General features: G+C 46.1%; 5 protein-coding genes across 5 annotated transcripts, besides 6 other annotated features; 2 read left to right on the top strand and 3 right to left on the bottom strand.

Moving 5' to 3' along the window:
- Positions 1-316: 316 nt before the first annotated feature.
- Positions 317-355: a microsatellite.
- Positions 356-566: 211 nt separating this feature from the next.
- Positions 567-2141, bottom strand: PVX_117380 (hypothetical protein, conserved). The gene is made up of 7 exons (XM_001615721.1): positions 1982-2141; positions 1806-1875; positions 1576-1629; positions 1367-1451; positions 1095-1246; positions 891-977; positions 567-780 (listed from the first exon to the last, which is right to left on the bottom strand). Exons 1-7 carry the CDS (start codon positions 2118-2120, stop codon positions 753-755), a joined length of 615 nt encoding a protein of 204 aa, XP_001615771.1. The 5' UTR covers positions 2121-2141; the 3' UTR covers positions 567-752.
- Positions 2142-2788: 647 nt separating this feature from the next.
- Positions 2789-5398, bottom strand: PVX_117375 (splicing factor 3B subunit 2, putative; the record flags this gene model as incomplete). Its single annotated transcript, XM_001615720.1, has 3 exons — positions 5053-5398; positions 4750-4861; positions 2789-4569 (listed from the first exon to the last, which is right to left on the bottom strand). Exons 1-3 carry the CDS (start codon positions 5140-5142, stop codon positions 2789-2791), a joined length of 1983 nt encoding a protein of 660 aa, XP_001615770.1. The 5' UTR covers positions 5143-5398.
- Positions 5399-5823: 425 nt separating this feature from the next.
- Positions 5824-7640, bottom strand: PVX_117370 (hypothetical protein). The gene is made up of 4 exons (XM_001615719.1): positions 7320-7640; positions 6885-6989; positions 6624-6654; positions 5824-6436 (listed from the first exon to the last, which is right to left on the bottom strand). Exons 1-4 carry the CDS (start codon positions 7440-7442, stop codon positions 6294-6296), a joined length of 402 nt encoding a protein of 133 aa, XP_001615769.1. The 5' UTR covers positions 7443-7640; the 3' UTR covers positions 5824-6293.
- Positions 5997-6039: a microsatellite.
- Positions 6681-6723: a microsatellite.
- Positions 7641-8450: 810 nt separating the features above from the next.
- Positions 8451-14825, top strand: PVX_117365 (hypothetical protein; the record flags this gene model as incomplete). The annotated part of the gene is made up of 1 exon (XM_001615718.1): positions 8451-14825. One exon carries the CDS (start codon positions 8451-8453, stop codon positions 14823-14825), a length of 6375 nt encoding a protein of 2124 aa, XP_001615768.1.
- Positions 9056-9089: a microsatellite.
- Positions 10130-10150: a microsatellite.
- A 585-nt stretch (positions 14826-15410) lies between the features above and the next one.
- On the top strand, positions 15411-19435 carry PVX_117360 (valine-tRNA ligase, putative). The gene is made up of 2 exons (XM_001615717.1): positions 15411-15556; positions 15684-19435. Exon 2 carries the CDS (start codon positions 16145-16147, stop codon positions 19358-19360), a length of 3216 nt encoding a protein of 1071 aa, XP_001615767.1. The 5' UTR covers positions 15411-15556; positions 15684-16144; the 3' UTR covers positions 19361-19435.
- Positions 18917-18938: a microsatellite.
- Positions 19436-19445: the final 10 nt, after the last annotated feature.

Here is a 19445-nt window from a genome sequence, read left to right as displayed (position 1 = left end):
GCACATGGCTGTACAACATTTTTTTATTCAGCGCGATCGCAGGGACACCCCAGCCCGCCTGCTTTATCTCCCACTTTACACTTCTCATGTGTCATGCGAACCCGTAAAAGTGTAAAAAAAATTAAATTCACGTAAAAGGGGCATTTTCGTTATTGTAAAATTGCGTAAATGTGTAAAAAAAAAATTATCCAAGAATGAAAAAAGTTGCACATTGGGGAACTCTTTTTTTTTTTTTTTTTTTTTCATTTTATGGGAAATGTTGTTACCATATGATCGGCCCTTTTAAATGTGGAACGGGGGAGAGGCAACCATTTGGGGATTCCCTTGTGATATTTCCCACTTTTGCGCTGCCGCTTACAAATTGGCAAAGGCGTACATGCGTGTAAGCGTAGGTGTCAGCGCTTGGCACGAGTGTGTACCATTTGGGGGGGGGAAAACAGCAAGTCCACTCACCCACACTCACATGTAGGAAGCCACTTTCAAATTTGAAATTTCTCCTGCGTGGATGTTACGCGATTGTTCCCCCGGTTTTTAAAAATTTCCTCGCCAAGCGTACGCCGCTTATAGCGAAGCAAATTCCCATAAAAAAAATGCCCTATTTGGAACATTTCCCAAAAAGGAGAATGTTACACGTTTTTCCACAAACGGCAACAAATCCCTGCACACATGTTTAGGCATCCCACTGTACATGTGAGTCGGCCTGAACGCACATCCCAAGGTGTCATCTCGCGCAATGAGAGGGCTATACCATTTCAGTTCCAGTTATTAAATATATCTTTGCTAAAAAAAAAAAAAAAAAAAAAATTCAAAATGGCTGTACATACCTCGTTCTACATAACAAATTGGAAGTTCCCTTTTTGTAATTTTTTTTCTTCGTAAATTCAAATTACATTCCCAGCAGTCTATCGACCGTGTCTGCGGGTTTTTTCGTTCTGTCCTGGATCCACTGCCTCACCAAGGAGATGTTGTTGTTCCATCTTTGACGATAAAAATGAAATAAAAAAAAAAAAAAAAATTTTCTCCACGGAAATGTGTGCAATGTTAAAAGGGCAGTGCCGCTTCAGCATAACCGCGGAGTGGCTACATTTTCGAACCTCTGAATGGACTCCACGGCGCACTCATTCTGCATCTTCATCTTTTCTATCTGCTTTATGTCTGTCTTCTTTACGTTTTCGAGCTCTTTCTTTTTCTCCTCCAGGTGGCTCATCAGCGTTTTGGCTTCCTCTAGCTTGTCCCTCAGGTGGTCCTGCGTGGGCAGCGGTGTGGAGGTACATAGTAAACGTACACATGTACATACGGACAGGCACACTCGCACACGGCGAACTGCGGATAATGAAAAAACAAATATGAATCGCTGCCATAATACCTGCGAAATGCTTAACGAGTTCGCGAATTCCTCGTAGCCCTCCTTCTCCCTCTTGGCGTTCTCTTTATACTCCTCCGTCTTTTCCCTTCCAAGGAGAGAAGTGGGTGTGTTGGTAAATGAGCGTGTGTGTGGGGGGGTTGTGTTCCCTCCGCTTCTTTCTTTTGCGCGCTGGATGTACTGCTCCACATTGCAAAGCCGATTATGCACACTTCATCTCCTGGTACGAATTCTGCAGGGTGGAGGACTCCTCAGTTTTGAGCACCCTTGGGGGGAAGGAACAAAAATGCGGCGAGGTGAAAGGGGGAGTGAGGCATGTGCGTAGAGAATTAGCAAAAAAAAGGAGTAAACAGAAAGGCGCACCATCATCCGCACCCTCATCAGGTAGCCCTGTTGGAACGACGACTCACTGTGCCGCTCCTACCCGCCGCTCTACCCATACCAGTAAACGTTCTGCAAGCCGACCTTCTCCGCCTTTACTTTGTTATCATCCACCAGCTGCTGCAGCAGGTCTAATTGGGGAAGGAACCCACCAGGGGGGCTTCAAATATAACTATGTTTGCACACGCGATGGGGTTATCTGCCGAACACGTGTATCTTCTGTGCACATGTTTTAACCCTTGACGAAGAGGGAGCGGATGCCCTTCTTTGGCGCGAGCGCCTCCAACTCCTTTAGGATGAAAAAGGACTCACTCTCCAGCATGATGTCGTACAAAATTTGTTTTTTTTCGTCGTTGCTTTTTCCCTTTTTTTTCATTATCTCTTCGGTTTGTTTGGCAAACGGGGGGTGTAAAAGAGGGTTATGCTGATAGGGGCCTACCTCACGTTGCCTTTTTTTTTCACTTCTGTGTGGGGAGGTTTATCTTAGTTGGGCCACACTTGCACGCAGAACGGGCGTGGCATGTGCATCCCGTCTGCTTCATCTCCGTCCGTTGCCATGCTGTGTACGTACACGTAAGTCGCTTGTTTGCGGCCCGCCAAATTGAGCAAGCAACTGCAGTCAACTTGGCGAGAGAAGTGGGATACACATTGGAGACTTCTCTCTCGCCAAAGCGAAATGCACATCCCTTCGGAAAGGACAAAACAAATTATTTCCCCTCTCCGCCGTTTCGCATGCGCACCAGATGGGTGCTTCACCAAATGGATGCCTCACAAAATGACGCACGTTCACCAATTTTTGAAAAAAAAAAAAAAAAAAAAAAGTTTCGCAAAATTGCGCAGTGCCTGAATGGCAAACGCGGTGGGGGTTAATCCAACCCACTTTGAAAACGTAAAAAAATTGTTCCAACATCGGCGCGTGAATGCACACTGCGGTTGGCTTAACGTCAGAAGAAAATGAGCTTTCCCCTGTGGGTGGCCACCCAGCAGGTACGCCGATCAGTATAATACTGCGAAAAACGCGGAAGATACGTACGGGAAGACTGCTCAAAACTTGAAGTACTTCTTCTTTTTCTTTTTCTTCTCCTCCTTCTTCCCCTTCTTGGGTGGGTCAACCTGGGCCGACACGAGCTTCGCCTTATTGGATAACTCCTCATGTTTGCTCAGCTCCTTCTTTATATCTTCAATATTCGTCTGTGGGGGGTTAATTTGGAGTTTCTTCCCCGTCTCACTTGGAGCATAGGGGGTTGACAATGAGACTGCGCTAAATGGAGTGATACCTCCTCCCCCTGCCTCTGAAACGTTTGATGACTTACTCATGAGGGAAACTGCGGGATTAATTTTATATTTCACATTTGAAGCAAACAAGTGATTTTGCGAGATGGGCACGTCTTCCTTTTGCAGCACTGTGTACGGCTTCATATGTGCGGGGTTCATATGCGAGGGATTCATATAACCATTGTTATAAACATATTTGGGAGTTTCGTATCCCGAAATGAAAGAAGTCAGATCGACGGAGGTTGCCCCGCTTTCCATGAAGGGGGTATACGACCCGTTTATTTTCGTATTCGTGGCAACACTGTAGAGTCCACTGTTGTAATTGCCCTTCATCATATCCTCATTCAAATTGAGGTTTGCATTTTCCGCATCGAGTCCATCCATTTTGTCTTGCTGTTCTTTGGGCAGTCCCTTTATCTTCTTCTTCGTCTTCTCGTTTTTGCCCTCTTCACCTGCTTCTAACTGTTCTTCCTGCTCTTCTTCCTCCTCCTCTTCCTCCTCTTCAGAGTTTACATAATTCTCATCAATTTCTCCCCAGAGGAAGTCATCCGGGTATTTGCTACTATTGTCACTTGTGTGGTGAGATATAAAATTCCCGTAGACGATATTCCCCGAGTCATCCACATTTTCGTATTTTCCTTTGGCTCCATCTTCCTGCGGTTTGTTCTGGCCACCCTGTGGGGGGTGCAAGTTTGGTGTGTTGGTTTGGCTAGTCCTCCCCCCAGAGTTCTCCGCCGTGAGTTCATTCAACCCGGGGATATTTAAATAAGGAAAGGAGGGAGGCAACCCATACTTCTGCATGTTAAATAGCCAAGGTAGGGGTTCGGATGGATCTATATTTAGAGCCTTTCTGAGCTTTTCCGAAATGACTCCTGGGCGGAATTTTTTCGTTTTTAATTCAAATTCTTTCCCTTCATAGTATACATCTGCAAATTTGACTAGCTTTGGTTTTGTTGCATATTTGAAGAACGCATCATGAAGTGTTTGGTAATCTATATCCATTGTGTGCAGCTTGGGTCTAACCCTATCCCTCATTTTTTGCTTTAATGACTTTTGTTCTTCCTTTTCTTTTATGGCTTGCCTTATTTCGCTAATTTTGGTGTCCTCAATGTAGGGGGGTAATGTGTATGGGATTTTTTCAATTCCCCTCTTCCCGTGCATGTATTTCCTCTTTTGGCACCACTGCTGTGGTACGGGCACCGAATCTTTTAGGCATTTTAGCCAGACAAAGAAAAATGGGTCACTTGCCGTCGTGTCCCATATTTCGACTAGCTCCGGTTTTTTTGCAAATTCTTTTAATTTCACAACGGAGGGTCTACTTAACAGTTTTAAAGCTTTTTTCGAAATGGGTTCTTTCGTTTTGGCCTTTCCCCCGCCTTCTTCCTCTTCCTCATCGTCCTGCTCCTCCGAGTCGTCTTCCGAGTGGCTGTCCTCCAGATTTATTTTTTTTTCGTCTTCATTCTGCTCTTCGTACTCCGCGAAGTCTTCCGCGTTGCCTTTAAACCGTTTGTACACGTCTTGGAAGTTTCTGAAAAGTTCTTCCTCGATGTCTGCGCGGGGGGGAAACGGGCACATGGGGGTCTAAGCAAAGGTGGGGATGCGCAGAGGTGGGTCTTAGCAATGGTGGACCTACGCACCACCTACTAAGAATTCGTTAAGCGCAGCTGGGTGGCATATTCCCCCGGCGTGTGCTCTCATCTGCACAGGGCTGCCTCTTCTCGCCTTCCTACCTTCCTCCACGTACTCCACGTAGGGTTCATTCCGGTAGCTGCTCGCAGCACCAGTGGCGTCGATCTTCCTCTCCGGTTTGTCCTTCTTTTCCTTCTTGGCATTTTTCTTTTTCTGCAAAAAAATGAGTGGAAAGGATGTGCAAATGGGGAGCACAGGCGAGATTCTCACGGAGTTATTCGCATACAATTTGCTCCCATCTGCATACATGCAGATAAGCTCCACGAGGGTGCTACTGCCCCGTTTAACATGTGATGCGAGCTCCTTTCACACGTTCAAATAGTTTTTCCTCTCCTTCGACGTACTATCTTTTTTATGAGATTTTTGGCCTTGGTGGGGTTGGTCCTCCGCAGCTCCTTCAGCTTCTTAATGTCAATCAGGTCTGCCACAGCCATGGTTTCTTCAAATGCAGTTTCTGTTCAGCTAGCACTTCGTCTTTGCCTCCTGACTGGGCGCTATTTCTCCTCGTTTTGTTTTGCAAGTTCTACGTTGCACGGCTCTGCTTTTATGCCTCGGCGAAAGTGCATCCTTTTCGCATTCGCCTTTTACATGGGCATGAAAGGAAGAGAAAAGTACAAAAATTGAAAATCAAGTTAACCATACGGATCGCTTAGCCCTTCTTCGAGCAAGGCCTCATAAATTGTTAGTCATGCAAAAAGGGGATTTATTATATGACGGGGAAAAAAAAAAAAAAAAAAAAAAAAGAGGGGAACTCGCATTCACTCGCTGCTTAGCTTGCGAAGCATACTTATTTTACACTTTTGAAAAAGCGCCTCTTATCCGATTCAATTCCTTGCCCCTCGAGCGGCCACATGCGGCAAAAAATTAAGTAAACGTAAAAGAGGCGCGAATGCGCGTGTACATTTTTATGGTCTCATTCCTGTGCGTTGCCATACACTGCGTTTTTTTTTTTTTCCTTTTTTGTGCCAGGAATAAATCACCTACTTCTTTTCATTTGATAAAATTTTGTTTCGTTTTATTTGCATTTATTTTTCTTTTTTTTTCTCCTGAAAAAGGGGCACCCCTCCCCGTGCAGATACCATAAACTTTGGTAACTACTTAATAAAGGTGATGTTGCCTTTTACCATGTTGTAAGTCCGCCTTTAGACGAGCATACCGCGCGGAAGCGACAGAGGAAACAGTTAAATAATTTTATATATCCGCTGTCTGTCCATAAAAACCACTTCACGAAAAAACAGAAAAAAGGAAGGGGTAAAATGTGGGGGAAAAAAAAATGTACTACTTTATACGAATGCATATGCGTGTGCACCCCTGCACGATGGCGCTTATACTTACGCAGCAAATTCAGGCACTTCGTTTTAAAGGCAGCGTTACCCCAAAGGGGCATGCAAACTAAGTCAAGCGTAACCGCTGCCAAACCGCTGCTTAACCACTGCTTAACGACAAATGGGGAAAAAAAATTGTAAAAAGAAAGCGCAACGGACGAATGGGCAGCCGAAATAAAATGTTTACACAAAGAAGAAAACGCTTAAAGGGAGAATTGCCATTTGCCTGGCGACAACTGCTTCGCATTTTTCCAATCCTTTTAAACCTCCTCCATGGACAGTATGGCATTTTTCAGCATATCCATTTGCTCATTCTGGATGCCCATCAATTCGTGAAAGCGCGACAAGTCGTTCTGTCTGAGTTCTTGAAAGTCAGAAAAGCGTCTTCGCGTGTTTCTGTTCGCTGAAAGGGTGCGTGTGGGGGGGTGGTTTGTACGTACGAGTGTTATTTGTACTTTACACGTATTACTCTTTACTCCCTCATGTGGGCATACGCAGCCGAGTGAAACGTAACGCCTCTCCCCATCGCAACGCCACTTCAACATTTGTTAACTTTGAGAGTTCTCAAAAGTGTGCCATGTTGATCATACCTTCATTGTTCTTCGTGCGATGTAGCCATAACTGAAATGGCAAAAAAAAAAAAAAAAAAAAAAAAAAAGTTAGCAAAGGGGCAGCGAACGGGGAACACGCTCAAAGAACAGTAGATTATTCCCCCACACACAAGTACAACTGCTAGCTCTTAATTTTCTTCAAAAATTATCTCTAAAAGTACGCAACATAGCTGCATATATAATACGCTAAAACTTCATGCACAACAGTTCACATGTGGAGCAGTCGTTCCCTCTTTTTACATTTCGATTTTCCTCCAGAAAAAAGTTAAACATTGGCTGCGCTGATTTCGGTTTTGCGGAAAATAAGCTGAACAATTCGGGCATATTTTTTTCCGCGCTTTGGGCCTAACGGGGGGGAAAGTTGCATAATGAATAATCCCAATAAATTTGCACAACGAATAAGCTCAATTAGTACGCCCAATAAAATTGCCCCATGATTTTGCGAACAATCCACAGGCGGCACTTCAACATCACGAAAAAATTCTCTATGCTGTTCCGCCGCTGCCTCTACATTTTGAGCAGAAGCGGAAATTTCGTCCAAAAAAATTTTTTCCCCCGAAAAATGACACACGGGAAAGTTAAAAAACTGTTCACTAAAAGCGGCAACCGTTAGGTGAGGCATACTATAGAGAAATACAAAATGTGCCCAACTAGCAAGGTAGGCGCGTTTTGTACCTTCGTTTGGGCGAAACTGGGGCCTTCGGGAGCAGCCCCAGTGAGGGCTGAGCATTTTATGTCTGCACCTTTCCAGAGTAGCGAAATGAGCGAAAGCAGAAAAAGGAACTGCGCTTTATTCATTTTTGTGGAAGCTGTAAAGGCTGGTACGCAAGTGGGGGCAGACGGATGGCTAACAAAATGGCCAAAGATAAAATGAATAAGAGGATGCGAAACGGAACGTAACTATGGTGAATAAAATGACGGGTGGGCGAAAATCACACCAGTAAACAAAGGGTACACATTGCGAACACAGGAAAGACAATTTTTGTTCATTAGAGGGAAAAAAAAAAAAAAAAAAAAAAAAAAAGATTAATCTTAGGGGTAAAATATAAAGGGATACGTTCGCTCATTTTTGGGAGGAAAGCAATTTTTCTCATACATACAATTGAACATACTCGCATGAGCCTATTTTCACAAACGTTTAAGGCGTGGAAATTCCGATGAGGTGTACACAAGCCGCCCGTGCAACGGCGCTGTCCATCCTGCAAAATGTGCTCTCATTTGGTTTCGCCATTTTTTTTAGCCTCGCTCATCCGTTGGTGCGTGTACGTACACTGAAATGCGTTAAGTGTCGAACGCGTGTATGCGCGTATATTTACATATATGCGTAAATGTAGATATAAATATAAATGCAAATATACATGTAGGCATACCCATGGTGAGAAAGAAAAACCTGCGGCGCGCAAGCCACTGGCATGGCATACCCTCCACTTGGGAGGAAATTCCCAAAATTGAAAAAATTATTCACTTTTGGAAAATTCCCCAAATGGCATTTCTGTAGAACGCGTTTTAAACAAAACAATTGCAAATTGTGTCATATACGTCTTGTTTTTTTTTTTTTTTTTTTTGCCTGCACTGTTCAGGTAAAAATATTCTATGAATTTCCAGTTTTGAGAAAAAAAAAAAAAATATACATATATATATACATATACATAAATAATTTCGTTTTGCTTTTTAAATGTTTATAATTTCCACCCACATTGTGGAATTATAACGTGTACACCCTATTTGATAACTGCTTTAATTTTTATCTTTCATGAGAAAGATAATTGAGAACTGCGAGAAGCAACATACTTGCAAATTTGCCGCATGAACGTTCATGCCGGATTTTATAGCCATGGGAATGGCCTTAAAGCAGCGCCAAAAGGATTAAACACAGGCAGACATCGTTCTACTCAAATGATGTCCGCCTCCCCAACTGAGGTCTTCTCGCCTGATACATATTGCTCCAAACTTTGTGAGAAAAAACGATCAAACTGCGTGGAGGCAGCAACAGCAAACCACGTCCAATTTAAAAATGGCCATAAAGTACAAACCCCAAATGTACTAAATGGAAGAAGCTTTCCGCAGCAAAAGACACGTCAAAAAATTGATGATGAAAGATACACCCACATGATAAACAATGGAAATGTAAAAAACGAAATGGAACAGTTTTGTAATTTTTTTCAGTATGATAATAACAACTCTTTTTTGTGTAATGACTATTGTGAATATATGAACAGCTTTTTTGCGAGTGAAGCTCAAATGTATTTTGGTGCAAAATACCACTTTGACTCATTCGATAAGTTTTCAAATTTGCCTGTACTTACCCAAATTTGCAAATTATCCAATTTTAAAAAAATTAAAAGGGAATATTTTGCCAACGGAGAGAAAAACCGATATGGCAAAAATGCTCTTTTTAAAAAAATTATCAAAAATCATCTGAACTCCGTTGAGAAGTACACACGTACGTTGGCAACTCCCCCCAAAGCGGAGTTCGCTCAGTTTCGGAAAAGAGGTAGAAGAGGCAGAAGAGGCAGAAGAGGCGAAAATGGCTTTCCCTTTAAGTCTAAAAGTATCCTCCGCAAATATTTCAACATAGGGGGGGGGAATTCCAGGGCAGGAAAAAATTCCCAAAAAAGGGGAAATGTTCTTAAACCCAACCATAGTGATGGGCAGAAGCAATCGATTAGAAGGATCCCCAAAGAGAAGAAGATTCTGCTAAGGAATCCCCAAATGTCACGTGACGAAAAGGGGAAATTCTTAAAAAGGATACATCTACATTTCAGCAGTTGTGGGAGCAGCGGCATAGACATTCTACTCTCCCCCGATGGTACAAAAGGCGTTAGCGAACTTTTCCTTTTGCGAAAAAGACAGACTGACCAGTTGGAAGAAAACCGAGATGACAAATCAACCAAGTCGGAAGGGGTTCACAGGCACTCGCAGTTTGTTCCACCCAACCAATGGGTTCAAATTGTGTCCTATGGCGATATGGAGCTTTACAAACTGATGAGAAAAAGGCTCAGAGACAAGTGCAAAAATGAAGCGCGCTTCTCAACAACCAGCCGTTGGAGAAGTACCTTTTGTGCAAAAAAAAAAGCGATGAAGGTGCTCTACCGAAGTGGAAGCTTCACAGGGGGAAAAACGGATGATAAACGTGAAGAAGACCAAACTGAAGGCCAAGAGTACACACGTCTTTCCCCTAAACATGTACAGACACACCGCGAAAGAAATAACGCCGCAAAGAATGGCAATGGCCAACTCGTTGTCAATTTGGGTAGGGTCAAATACAAGTGCCTCAACGAATACCACTCTCTTTTGAATTACCAAAATGGGTTCACGCACAACCGCGGAGAGAACAACGAGACAGAGATGGAGAAACCTCATCGGGCTGGCTCAGCAGGGGGGACTACGAAATGGTGTTCCTGCAGCGAGAGTGATGCGAGTTTTAGCAATTTGCAAAAAAGCTGTGGAATGTATTTTTCCGAAGAGGGAACTCCAAATGGCATGAACGCATCCCATATGGGTCATCCTAATGGCATTGATCCCCTTTATGTAGGAGTAACAGACGGGAAGGAGGGTGGAAAGGAGCATCGAAATGAGCACTGGAAGGAGCATCGCAATGAGCACTGGACCGAACATACGAACAAGTTTTACATAACCAGCGGCACCACGTGCACGAGCGCATCCAAGTCCGAGGCTAACCCCATTGATGACCTTTGCAGTGACGAGCGTAAAGCCGGTTCCGTCTCGTCGGAGCAGTTCAAAAAAACACACCAGGAAGGAGACAGGGGGAATAGCAGTATGGAGGACAGAAGTACGCAAAATAGCAGTACGCAGAATAGCAGCATGGAGAAGAGATATAGTGACCACGCGAAGGACATCCAGGAGGGGGGGACCCACTTCTCCGTGAAGAACGTAGCACGACCGCTACCCCTGGGCGAACCCGAACAAGGGGGTATGTGTAGCCAATCCAAGTGGAGCGAAAAGGCCCCACAGCTGCATTTGAGGCATGCACAGGTAGAGGAAGACAAATTGAGTATTTACCATAACGAACGGTTGTGTGCTGTGGGGCGGGATTACCAACGCGGATGGGGTAGCAACTTAGGTGATAGGAGGGGGGGCTCCCCCCATGGCAGAGTGTTATCGCCCCGTGGTGCGCGCGTACACCATCCGGAAAGAGGTTACCTAAGTATAGCTCATTCGCAGTGTAATAGCTACCCGCGTGGACCGCCGCTCGAAAAGTCGCTAAAAGGAGAAGATAACAAAATGGAGAATACCCCCCGTGAGGGAAGCGGCACACTGGGGGGCAAAGCATCGAGTGACCCCTTCGATCAGGCAACACGTTCATGCGAAAGGGGAGTCATAGGTGGAGGAACGAATCCCATCCTTTTGGAGACCCCCCAATTGGAGAACAAACAAAAGTTTGCGCTTAAACCGAAAGTCTACTGGAGCAAAAGGAGACCCTTTTGGGAGGAGAAACCCCCCAAGAGAGGCATAGCCAAAAATAGGCAAGAAGGAATGCGTAGCGGAACAAACACAGATGAACGTCACTGTGGAGAGGGCTCCCTAAAGAATGTGGAAGAAGATCACGTCCATTCAGAGAAAAACATTATAACCTTAAACGAGGGGATCCACATCGGTTTTGTATTTACAGAGGGTGAGAAACAACCCCTTAGGAACTTCTCCCTTACTAGTGACTCGACATGCACATTGAGGAGTACCCCTCTTCACAAACGGACGCTCACAAATGAGCTGCCATCCCCCCGGGAAAGAAGAATCATACGTAGCAGTGGAAATGCTCAGAAGAGAAGTTACACAACCTCTTGCATAAACGAAACACCCATATTCAGATGTAGAAAAAATTTATCCGCCAACATCGTGTCCTTAGTTGATGCAAATAAATATGACAGCATGAGGAGCAGAAGTGGACATTCCTGTGCGGCTTCCAGTAGGGAGTCCTCCTCCAGGTTGTCTTCTAGCCGTGCGCGTGTTGGCCGGCCAAGACGAGGGGAACGAGGCAGAAGGGGGATGAAAACGAGCCACTCCAGTGATGGGAACTCTCTCAAGGGCGACCTTCCACCCCCCACCCTCGTGGAAAACGACCCCCCAATGGTAAACATATCAAGCATATCAAACGAAATGAGCAGTAACAGATTTGAGAGCAAGACGCAGCTGAAGAGCATTTACACCAAACGGTTGGTGGACAAAAAGGAGGAGCCATTTACGCACACGAAGGAAACAACTGCGTGGGGGAAGCAACGTGGAATGCTACCACCAGTGAAGGATAACTCTTTATCTGAGAATCGACTTACCAGGTGTGCTCCCCCCAGTGGGTTCCTTCCACCTGGTAGGGACTCCACAGCTGAGGAGCTTCCCCTCTCCCGCAAAAGGGTCAAAAATGGAGGCAGCAAAGGCAGCAAAATGAACAGAAGCGACAAAAGCGACACCCCGTTCACCTGCACACCTGAACAAAGAGACGCCCACAAACAGGAGGATCCCCAAGTGGACTGCCCCCACACGAAGGACCCCCTGCCAAGGGAAAGAAAATCTAAAATGCAAAGCTGTCTGAGTGATAAAGAGGTGGTCAACCGCAACCTTTCCAGTGGAAGCCATTCGACTGATAAGAGGAGACCCAAAAAGGGACGAAGCAAATTGGAGACGAACAACACCACTGCTGGAAAGGGCAACCAACAGATAACCCATTTTAATAGTGCGGATATAAGGAACACCAAAGGTGAAGCCCTTTGGGGTAACCATCTCAAGTGGGACTGCTTCACCCATTCAGTATGTCCCAATGAAGAAACCTCGAAAGCGACTGAAAAGGACTTCTCCCCATCTGAGCAAACACATTTAGGGGATCCACCTCGAAATGGTATTCTCCAGTTGGAGGGGAATTGCAAAATGAGACGCTTACCGGACAGTCAAAGGGGGGGAAGCCGAAACGGAGTGGCCATCTCGGTTGGAGGTCTAAATGGGAAATCTCAATTGGGGAAGCCCCGCGAGGGTGACTCCCCTCTGAGAGACCACAAAGAATGTTACCGCTACGATGATGGTGGATTAGACTACTTACGTAAGGGGGACCACCCCAGCTCGAGAAAGAGGTGCATCCGTCTCGCCGATTGGGAGCAAGTGAATAAGAGGACGCAGTGTGTGGAAGGAGGAACTGGAGGGGAGCAAAAGGGGGAAAGGTACAACCAACAGGGGGGACTCACATGTGTAGGGCAGCAAAAGGGGGGAAGTTACGACCAACAGGGGGGACTCACATGTGTAGGGCAGCAAAAGGGGGGAAGTTACGACCAACAGAGGGGGCTCAAAAGTGTCGGGCAGCAAAAGGGGGGGAGTTACGACCAACAGGGGGGACTCACATGTGTAGGGCAGCAAAAGGGGGGGAGTTACAACCAACAGGGGAGACTCAAATTGGGACCAAATAGCCCGAGTGGCACTTGTCCTAAAAAAATCGAAGCGATTAACAAAAGCGCTCACCATTTAGGGGGAGACCTTTACAAGGACAACTTAACCAGTAGGACAAACTTACCCATCGACTTCTTCACCAAGGATGGGAGTGCTGCCACTGGAAGGAGGAATCTGCCTCCCCCCCTGCAAATCCAACAGTTGGAATACGTTCCCTCAAATGTTGGCAACTGTGGAGGAGTCCCTAATCCGCATGATGAGCACTGTGATGGAGGACTGGCCCACCGCTTCAAAAATGCACCTCCTGAAGATTTGAAGAAGAGTACCAACGAAACCTTCCAGAAGAAATCCCAAAACAGCTATCTAATCGAGTGGTACCCAGGGTTTGACATCCCCATAGGAACCTATGGGAGGGCCATACTACGAAAGGCGCTACACCAAAAAAGAATGACAGACGTGAAGAAATGTGATGAGCTTTTATCATCCAATGGGTTGTTCCCTACATCGAGGTCCACCTTCGGGGATATGAAAATAAGGGACCTTTACAGGGCTGCCCACATTTTGGGCGTATGGAATGTGGCCGAGAAGTATTGCCTTCTGGCCTGCGAACGGAATGGGTATAAACGGGAATGGATCGCTATGCTGAAGAGTAGTGGCGTTAAGGTTACCATCAAGGCACTCAAAGAGTTGAGGAGCAGGCACCTCCTCACTAGTAAGCACTTTTCCACCTCCGGGAAGAAGAAGCAGATTAGTAGTAACAGTAGTAGTAATAATAACCGCGCAAAGAAGAGGGACCCCGGGGGGGTGGACACAAACGGGGCGGTTAAGGCAACATTCGAAAGGGGTGCTCACCCCGGGGGACCCATGTTAGAGGCACCTTCCCCCATCCGCAAAAAATCTTCCCATAGCCCCAACTGCTCACATGATGGTAAAGCAGGCACTACACCGAGTGATTGTCTCCACAGTAAGAAATGTAAGAGGGAAAATAAAACATGCTACACCGTAGCGGAACAGCAGAGCTACCTCTCCACAGGAGAATCCAAAATGGCAGACGCTAAGAGAACTCCCAACCAGGTAAGCTGCTCATCTCCAAGGAACAATCTCCCTAGTGAACACATAAACGAATGGAGGGATGCACTCCTCAGAAGGTTAAAGAAAAATCAAATGGGAATTACCAATGATGGGAGTTGCCAAATTGGAAGCGGCAGGGATGCAAAAACGGACTTCGTAAAGAAGCATAAGGACAAGTTGTCTCCACCCCCCCAAATGAGTAACGCCCCAGTTGTAGCTTACACAGCTGCTTCAAACTACGTGAGTGCAGACACTAGGAGTAACTCGCTAAGTAAAATTCCGTTTGGCTATTCAACACAGGATAGATTTTCCAACGTAGTAGGAGGACCCCTCAGTGGAACCCTGACGGATGACCCCGAAATGTCAGATGAGATCGGCGTAGAGAATTCCAACCAGCTCCAAAACACCTGCCACTTTTTTGATGCAAATTTTCTGCATGCAAGGGGGGCACCTACTCATCAAAATTGGAACTCCACTGGCACGGCTTCAATGGGAGATGCTGACCACATTGGAGGAATAACAATTAGGGGGGACACTAGCCATCCTGCTGGCAACATTCCGGTAATGGGAGACCTCTCTACATACGACGGTACGCGGAATGAGCATGCTTTGGAAATGGGAATGCTCAGTGATCTGTTCCACACGGGGGGCACCGCCGATTCGTTTCAGTTTTGGGGCAGCTCGAAGAGCGGCAGCCGCTTCGTTGACGAGTATATGTAGAGAAGGGGGTGCAGGGAGTGCCGTCGGGGTGTTGGAAGTGCCGTCGGGGTGTTGGAAGTGCCGTCGAGGTGTTGGAAGCGTTGGTGGGCGTTTACACATGCTGACCGGGTCGGCTACCCCTTGGGGGCACTCCATAACGTAGCGACAGGCGTGCTGGGCGCGTCATGCAATATTTCCACTCAGCAGACTCGGCAAAGGGGGGTAGACGCCAAAATTGGAAGAAGCGCCCACCCATGAGAGAGGCTACCTCTGTCCGCGGCGGTATACACGAGCTCGCCGTAGGAATAAAGAGCTACGGGAACACTTCAACTGTGTGGCTGCTGTCCATGCGGTTCTTTTTCTTTTTTTTTTGGGCCCATTGTACACATAAAAGAACCCATACGAGTGTAACTTCCGCGCTTGCACATGTAAGCAGCACATCCCCGAACGGTGAAACGGATGCACCGTGTATTTTTCCTTCTTAAATTCCCGTGTGGCATTATTTCTGCTCCCTCGCCCGATTCGACAAGGGACTGTTCGTAATGGCACCATGGCGAGCGAAAAAATTGCCCCTTTTTTGCCACCCTTTCACATGCAAAATGCCTCACGGCAAAAATGAAGCCTCTGGGGGGAAACAAAAATGGTGGGAGGCCTTTTTTCAATTTTTCTACCGAACGGGTAATCAGCGATAACTGCGCAGCTCTGCGCTGAATAGAAGCGGTAAAATAACTCGCCATGCTAAACTCCGAAAGGTGGGTCGCTGCCTAAGTGTCGCCATCAACTGGGTGGCGTTATGGCTTCCCCCTCGCCGTTGCCACATCGCCATTTTTACTTGGCCATTTTTCCCCCTCATTTTAGTATACCCTCTGCGCCCCGCAGGAAAGCTGTCCCACATTTTTTTAAAACGAAAAAAAGCAGCTCTTGTGAATGTTTTGACGCCCCAGAAGAATATTCCCCAGTCGATCCGGTCACCTCTCGGAAGGAAGAAGCCCCCCCAAAACGTTACTCACATGTGCCCTTTGCCTATGTGGCGCTTGACTGGCCAGAAAAATTTACATCCCTGTAAGGCAAGCATATAACACTACCTATGCGGGATACACTGTAGGAGTAGCTCTGAAAAATTATCCCCCCGCTGGGTGCCGCTGCAGGTAGGAGGCCTTCGCCCTCGAAGGGGAGCGCGTCACCCGCTTGTGCGAAGTGGCCCTGAGCATTGAGCTCCCGCCATCGCCTCGTTAGCATCGTTAGCGGCATCGTTAGCGGCATCGTTAGCGGCATCATCACCGCCAACAGCACAACCGCTTTGCCAAACTCGCCTGGGATTGCCCTGCACCCCCCCTCGCATGAACGCACGACTCCCCAAACGGATAGCCGCGTACCACCAACCCAGGAGATACTTACACCACACGTTGAGCAAAATGGAAGGAAAAAACATAAAAGAAAATTTGAAGAGCATGAAGGATGCGTATGACCCGAAGGAGGTCGAGTCCAAGTGGTACTCCTTCTGGGAGCAAAATGATTATTTCAAACCGAAAAAGGAGTTGCTAGCAAATAAGGGGCAGAGTGACAAGTTTGTAATTGTGTTACCCCCACCCAACGTCACAGGGACGTTACACATTGGCCACACGTTAACCATCGCCATTCAGGATTCCCTAGTTAGATACAAGAGGATGAAAAATTTGTTAACACTGTACGTGCCTGGGACGGACCACGCAGGGATAGCCACGCAAACCGTTGTGGAAAAAATGCTTTTTAAAAAGGAGCAAAAGATAAGACAAGACTATGGAAGAGAGGAATTTGTGAAAAGGATTCACGAATGGAAGGATCTGCATGGAAATAAAATTAACAACCAAATTAGGAGAATCGGTGCATCCGTTGATTGGTCCAGGGAGTACTTCACCATGAACGAGAGTTTGTCAGCAGCTGTGAAGGAGGCGTTTATTAAATTTTATGAAAGCGGATTGATTTATAGAGACAACCGACTGGTTGCCTGGTGCCCACATTTGAAGACTGCCCTCTCAGATATTGAGGTAGACCTGGAGGAAATAAAAAAACCAACAAAAATTAAAATCCCCTCATTTCATCACTTGGTGGAAGTTGGCGTGTTATATAAATTTTTCTACCAAATTAAGGACAGCGAGGAAAAAATTGAAGTGGCAACCACACGGATAGAAACCATGTTGGGAGATGTCGCCGTGGCTGTACACCCAAATGATAAGAGGTACGCCCACTTAGTAGGAAAAGAAATTTTACACCCCTTTATCCCCGACCGAAAAGTGATCATCATTGCGGATTCCTATGTAGATATGGAATACGGTACAGGAGCTGTGAAGATTACGCCAGCGCATGACAAGAATGACTACGAAATGATGAAGAGGCATAATTTAAAGGCTATAAATATTTTTACCCTTGATGGACGTATTAACAGAAATGGAGGGAAATTATTTGAAGGGCTCCACCGATTTGAGTGTAGGTTTAAAATTCAGGAAGAATTAAAAAAGTTAAATCTTCTTTCGGATAAGGTTCCCAACGCGATGTCTCTTCCGCTTTGCTCCCGAACGAATGACATCATCGAGTACATGCTCATACCACAGTGGTATGTAAACTGTAGTGAGTTGGGCAAGCAAGCCATCAACTGCGTGAAGGAGAAGAAACTCACGATTATTCCCTCCCACCATGTGAACACCTGGTTTTACTGGCTGGAAAACGTTCGCGATTGGTGCATATCGAGGCAGCTGTGGTGGGGGCATCGAATTCCGGCCTACAAAATTGTCAAAAAGAGCGGGGAGCCAATCGGCGCTGCACACGAAAGTGGGGACAACTCCAATCAGCCGGAAGAGGCAGACCCCACTTCGCAGCAAGGAGAGGAAACGTGGGTCGTCGGCAGATCCTACGAAGAGTGCATGGAGAAGGCCAAACAGATGGTGCTCCCAAATGAACACTTTCAGTTGGTGCAAGATGAAGACGTACTAGACACGTGGTTTTCTTCCGCCCTTGTTCCATTCAGTTCTTTAGGGTGGCCAGAAAAAACAGAAGATCTGGAGCACTTCTTCCCAAACAGCATTTTAGAGACGGGGCAGGATATTCTCTTCTTCTGGGTAGCTAGAATGGTAATGGTTTCGCTCCACCTAATGAAGACCCTCCCTTTTAACACCATCTACCTGCATGCCATGATTAGGGACTCCAAAGGAGAGAAGATGAGCAAAAGTAAAGGTAATGTCGTGGACCCCCTGGACATCATCGATGGAATTAGCCTTAGCGGGCTAAATCAAAAACTGTATGAAGGGAATTTACCAGAGAAAGAAATCAAAAGAGCATTAGAATTGCAGAAAAAGGAGTTCCCCAAGGGAATCCCAGAATGTGGAACAGATGCTCTAAGATTTGGTCTCCTAACATATCTGAAGCAGGGTAGAAATGTTAACCTAGACATTAATAGAATAATTGGGTACAGACACTTTTGCAATAAACTGTGGAATGCTGTTAAGTTCTTTTTGAAAACTTTGCCAGATAGCTACGACAACTGTAACGTCCTCCTTTCACAACCGGACTGTGTACAGTCGTTGCAGTGGGAGGATAAATGGATTCTCCACCGGTTAAATGTTTATATAAAAAATGCCAATGAAAGCTTCGATACGTTTAACTTTTCCGAGGCAGCCTTTTCTGCGTATAACTTTTGGCTGTACGATTTGTGCGATGTGTACTTGGAGCTTATCAAGGCCCGCCTCAATGTGGAGCCCCCCGAAGCAGTCAAGGAGGAGGAAGCGCCTACTGAGGGGAAAAGGGAAGACGCGGCAGCGGGGGGGAGCCCAATCCAGGAGAGCACCACCATCGGTGGGGGACACCTCCTCACCGGTTCAACGGCACTCCATGCTAACAAAACACTGCACGCGTGCCTGGATTATGGGCTGAGACTGCTGCACCCCATTTCGCCCTTCATAACGGAAGAGCTCTACCATAAAATCGCAGCGGAGGGACACAAATTTGGGTCCATTTCTGTGGCGCCCTACCCAGAGTACATACCATCTTGGAACGATGAAAAAATTAACTCCGAAATGAACAAATTTATGAGCATTGTTAAGCAGTTCAGGTCGTTCATTTCAAATTTGGAAATTCCTCCCAAGACGAAACTCAACTGCTACATTGCTGCGAAGAATGAGGAAGACGAATGTTTTATCTTAAAGGTGAAGAATAAAATACAGACGTTGGCCAAATTGGCTACCCTTACTGTTATCAAGTACAACGTGGAGGAGCTTTCCGATGATGTCAAAGCTGAAATAAAAAAATGCTTGAAGGATATTGTTGCCAACCAGTTTATTATTTACGTGCAGTCCAGTGAGGAGTACCTCAAGCCGCTGCTGACCAATATGCAGAGCAAAAATAAAAAACTCCAAAGTTCGCTAGACGCCTATTTGAAAAAAACCAATGATCCGAATTATGAGCAAAAAGTGCCTGAACAGGTCAGAAATTTGTACGCGGAAAAGATGGAGGAGCTCAACGCGCAAATTTTGGCCGTGTCAAACATCATTTCGGAGATTAACGAGTGCTTAAAAAATGCCTAATTCGGCGTAACGAAAAAAGGGGAAAAAAGGGGAAATTTCGCGTAAAAGGGTCAACTAGGGGAGTACCCCTTTGGGAAAAAAAACA

This window comes from Plasmodium vivax, chromosome 12 (assembly GCF_000002415.2).
Source record: "Plasmodium vivax chromosome 12, whole genome shotgun sequence".
Lineage (NCBI taxonomy): Eukaryota > Apicomplexa > Aconoidasida > Haemosporida > Plasmodiidae > Plasmodium > Plasmodium vivax.
This window is presented reverse-complemented; position numbering and strand designations above follow the sequence as displayed.

Bases quoted from the DNA above. Each gene is read 5' to 3' on its own strand.
- PVX_117380 (XM_001615721.1), bottom strand. From the start codon at position 2,120: ATGAAAAAAAAGGGAAAAAGCAACGACGAAAAAAAACAAATTTTGTAC. The intron at 1,876-1,981 runs GTTAAAACATGT...TTCCCCAATTAG, and splicing joins CCGCTCCCTCTTCGTCAAGG to ACCTGCTGCAGCAGCTGGTG. The intron at 978-1,094 runs GTTCGAAAATGT...TTATCGTCAAAG, and splicing joins GCCGTGGAGTCCATTCAGAG to ATGGAACAACAACATCTCCT.
- PVX_117370 (XM_001615719.1), bottom strand. From the start codon at position 7,442: ATGAATAAAGCGCAGTTCCTTTTTCTGCTTTCGCTCATTTCGCTACTC. The intron at 6,655-6,884 runs GTAAAAAGAGGG...TTGCCATTTCAG, and splicing joins TTCTGGAGGAAAATCGAAAT to TTATGGCTACATCGCACGAA. The intron at 6,437-6,623 runs GTATGATCAACA...GCACCCTTTCAG, and splicing joins TCGCACGAAGAACAATGAAG to CGAACAGAAACACGCGAAGA.
- PVX_117360 (XM_001615717.1), top strand. From the start codon at position 16,145: ATGAACGCACGACTCCCCAAACGGATAGCCGCGTACCACCAACCCAGG.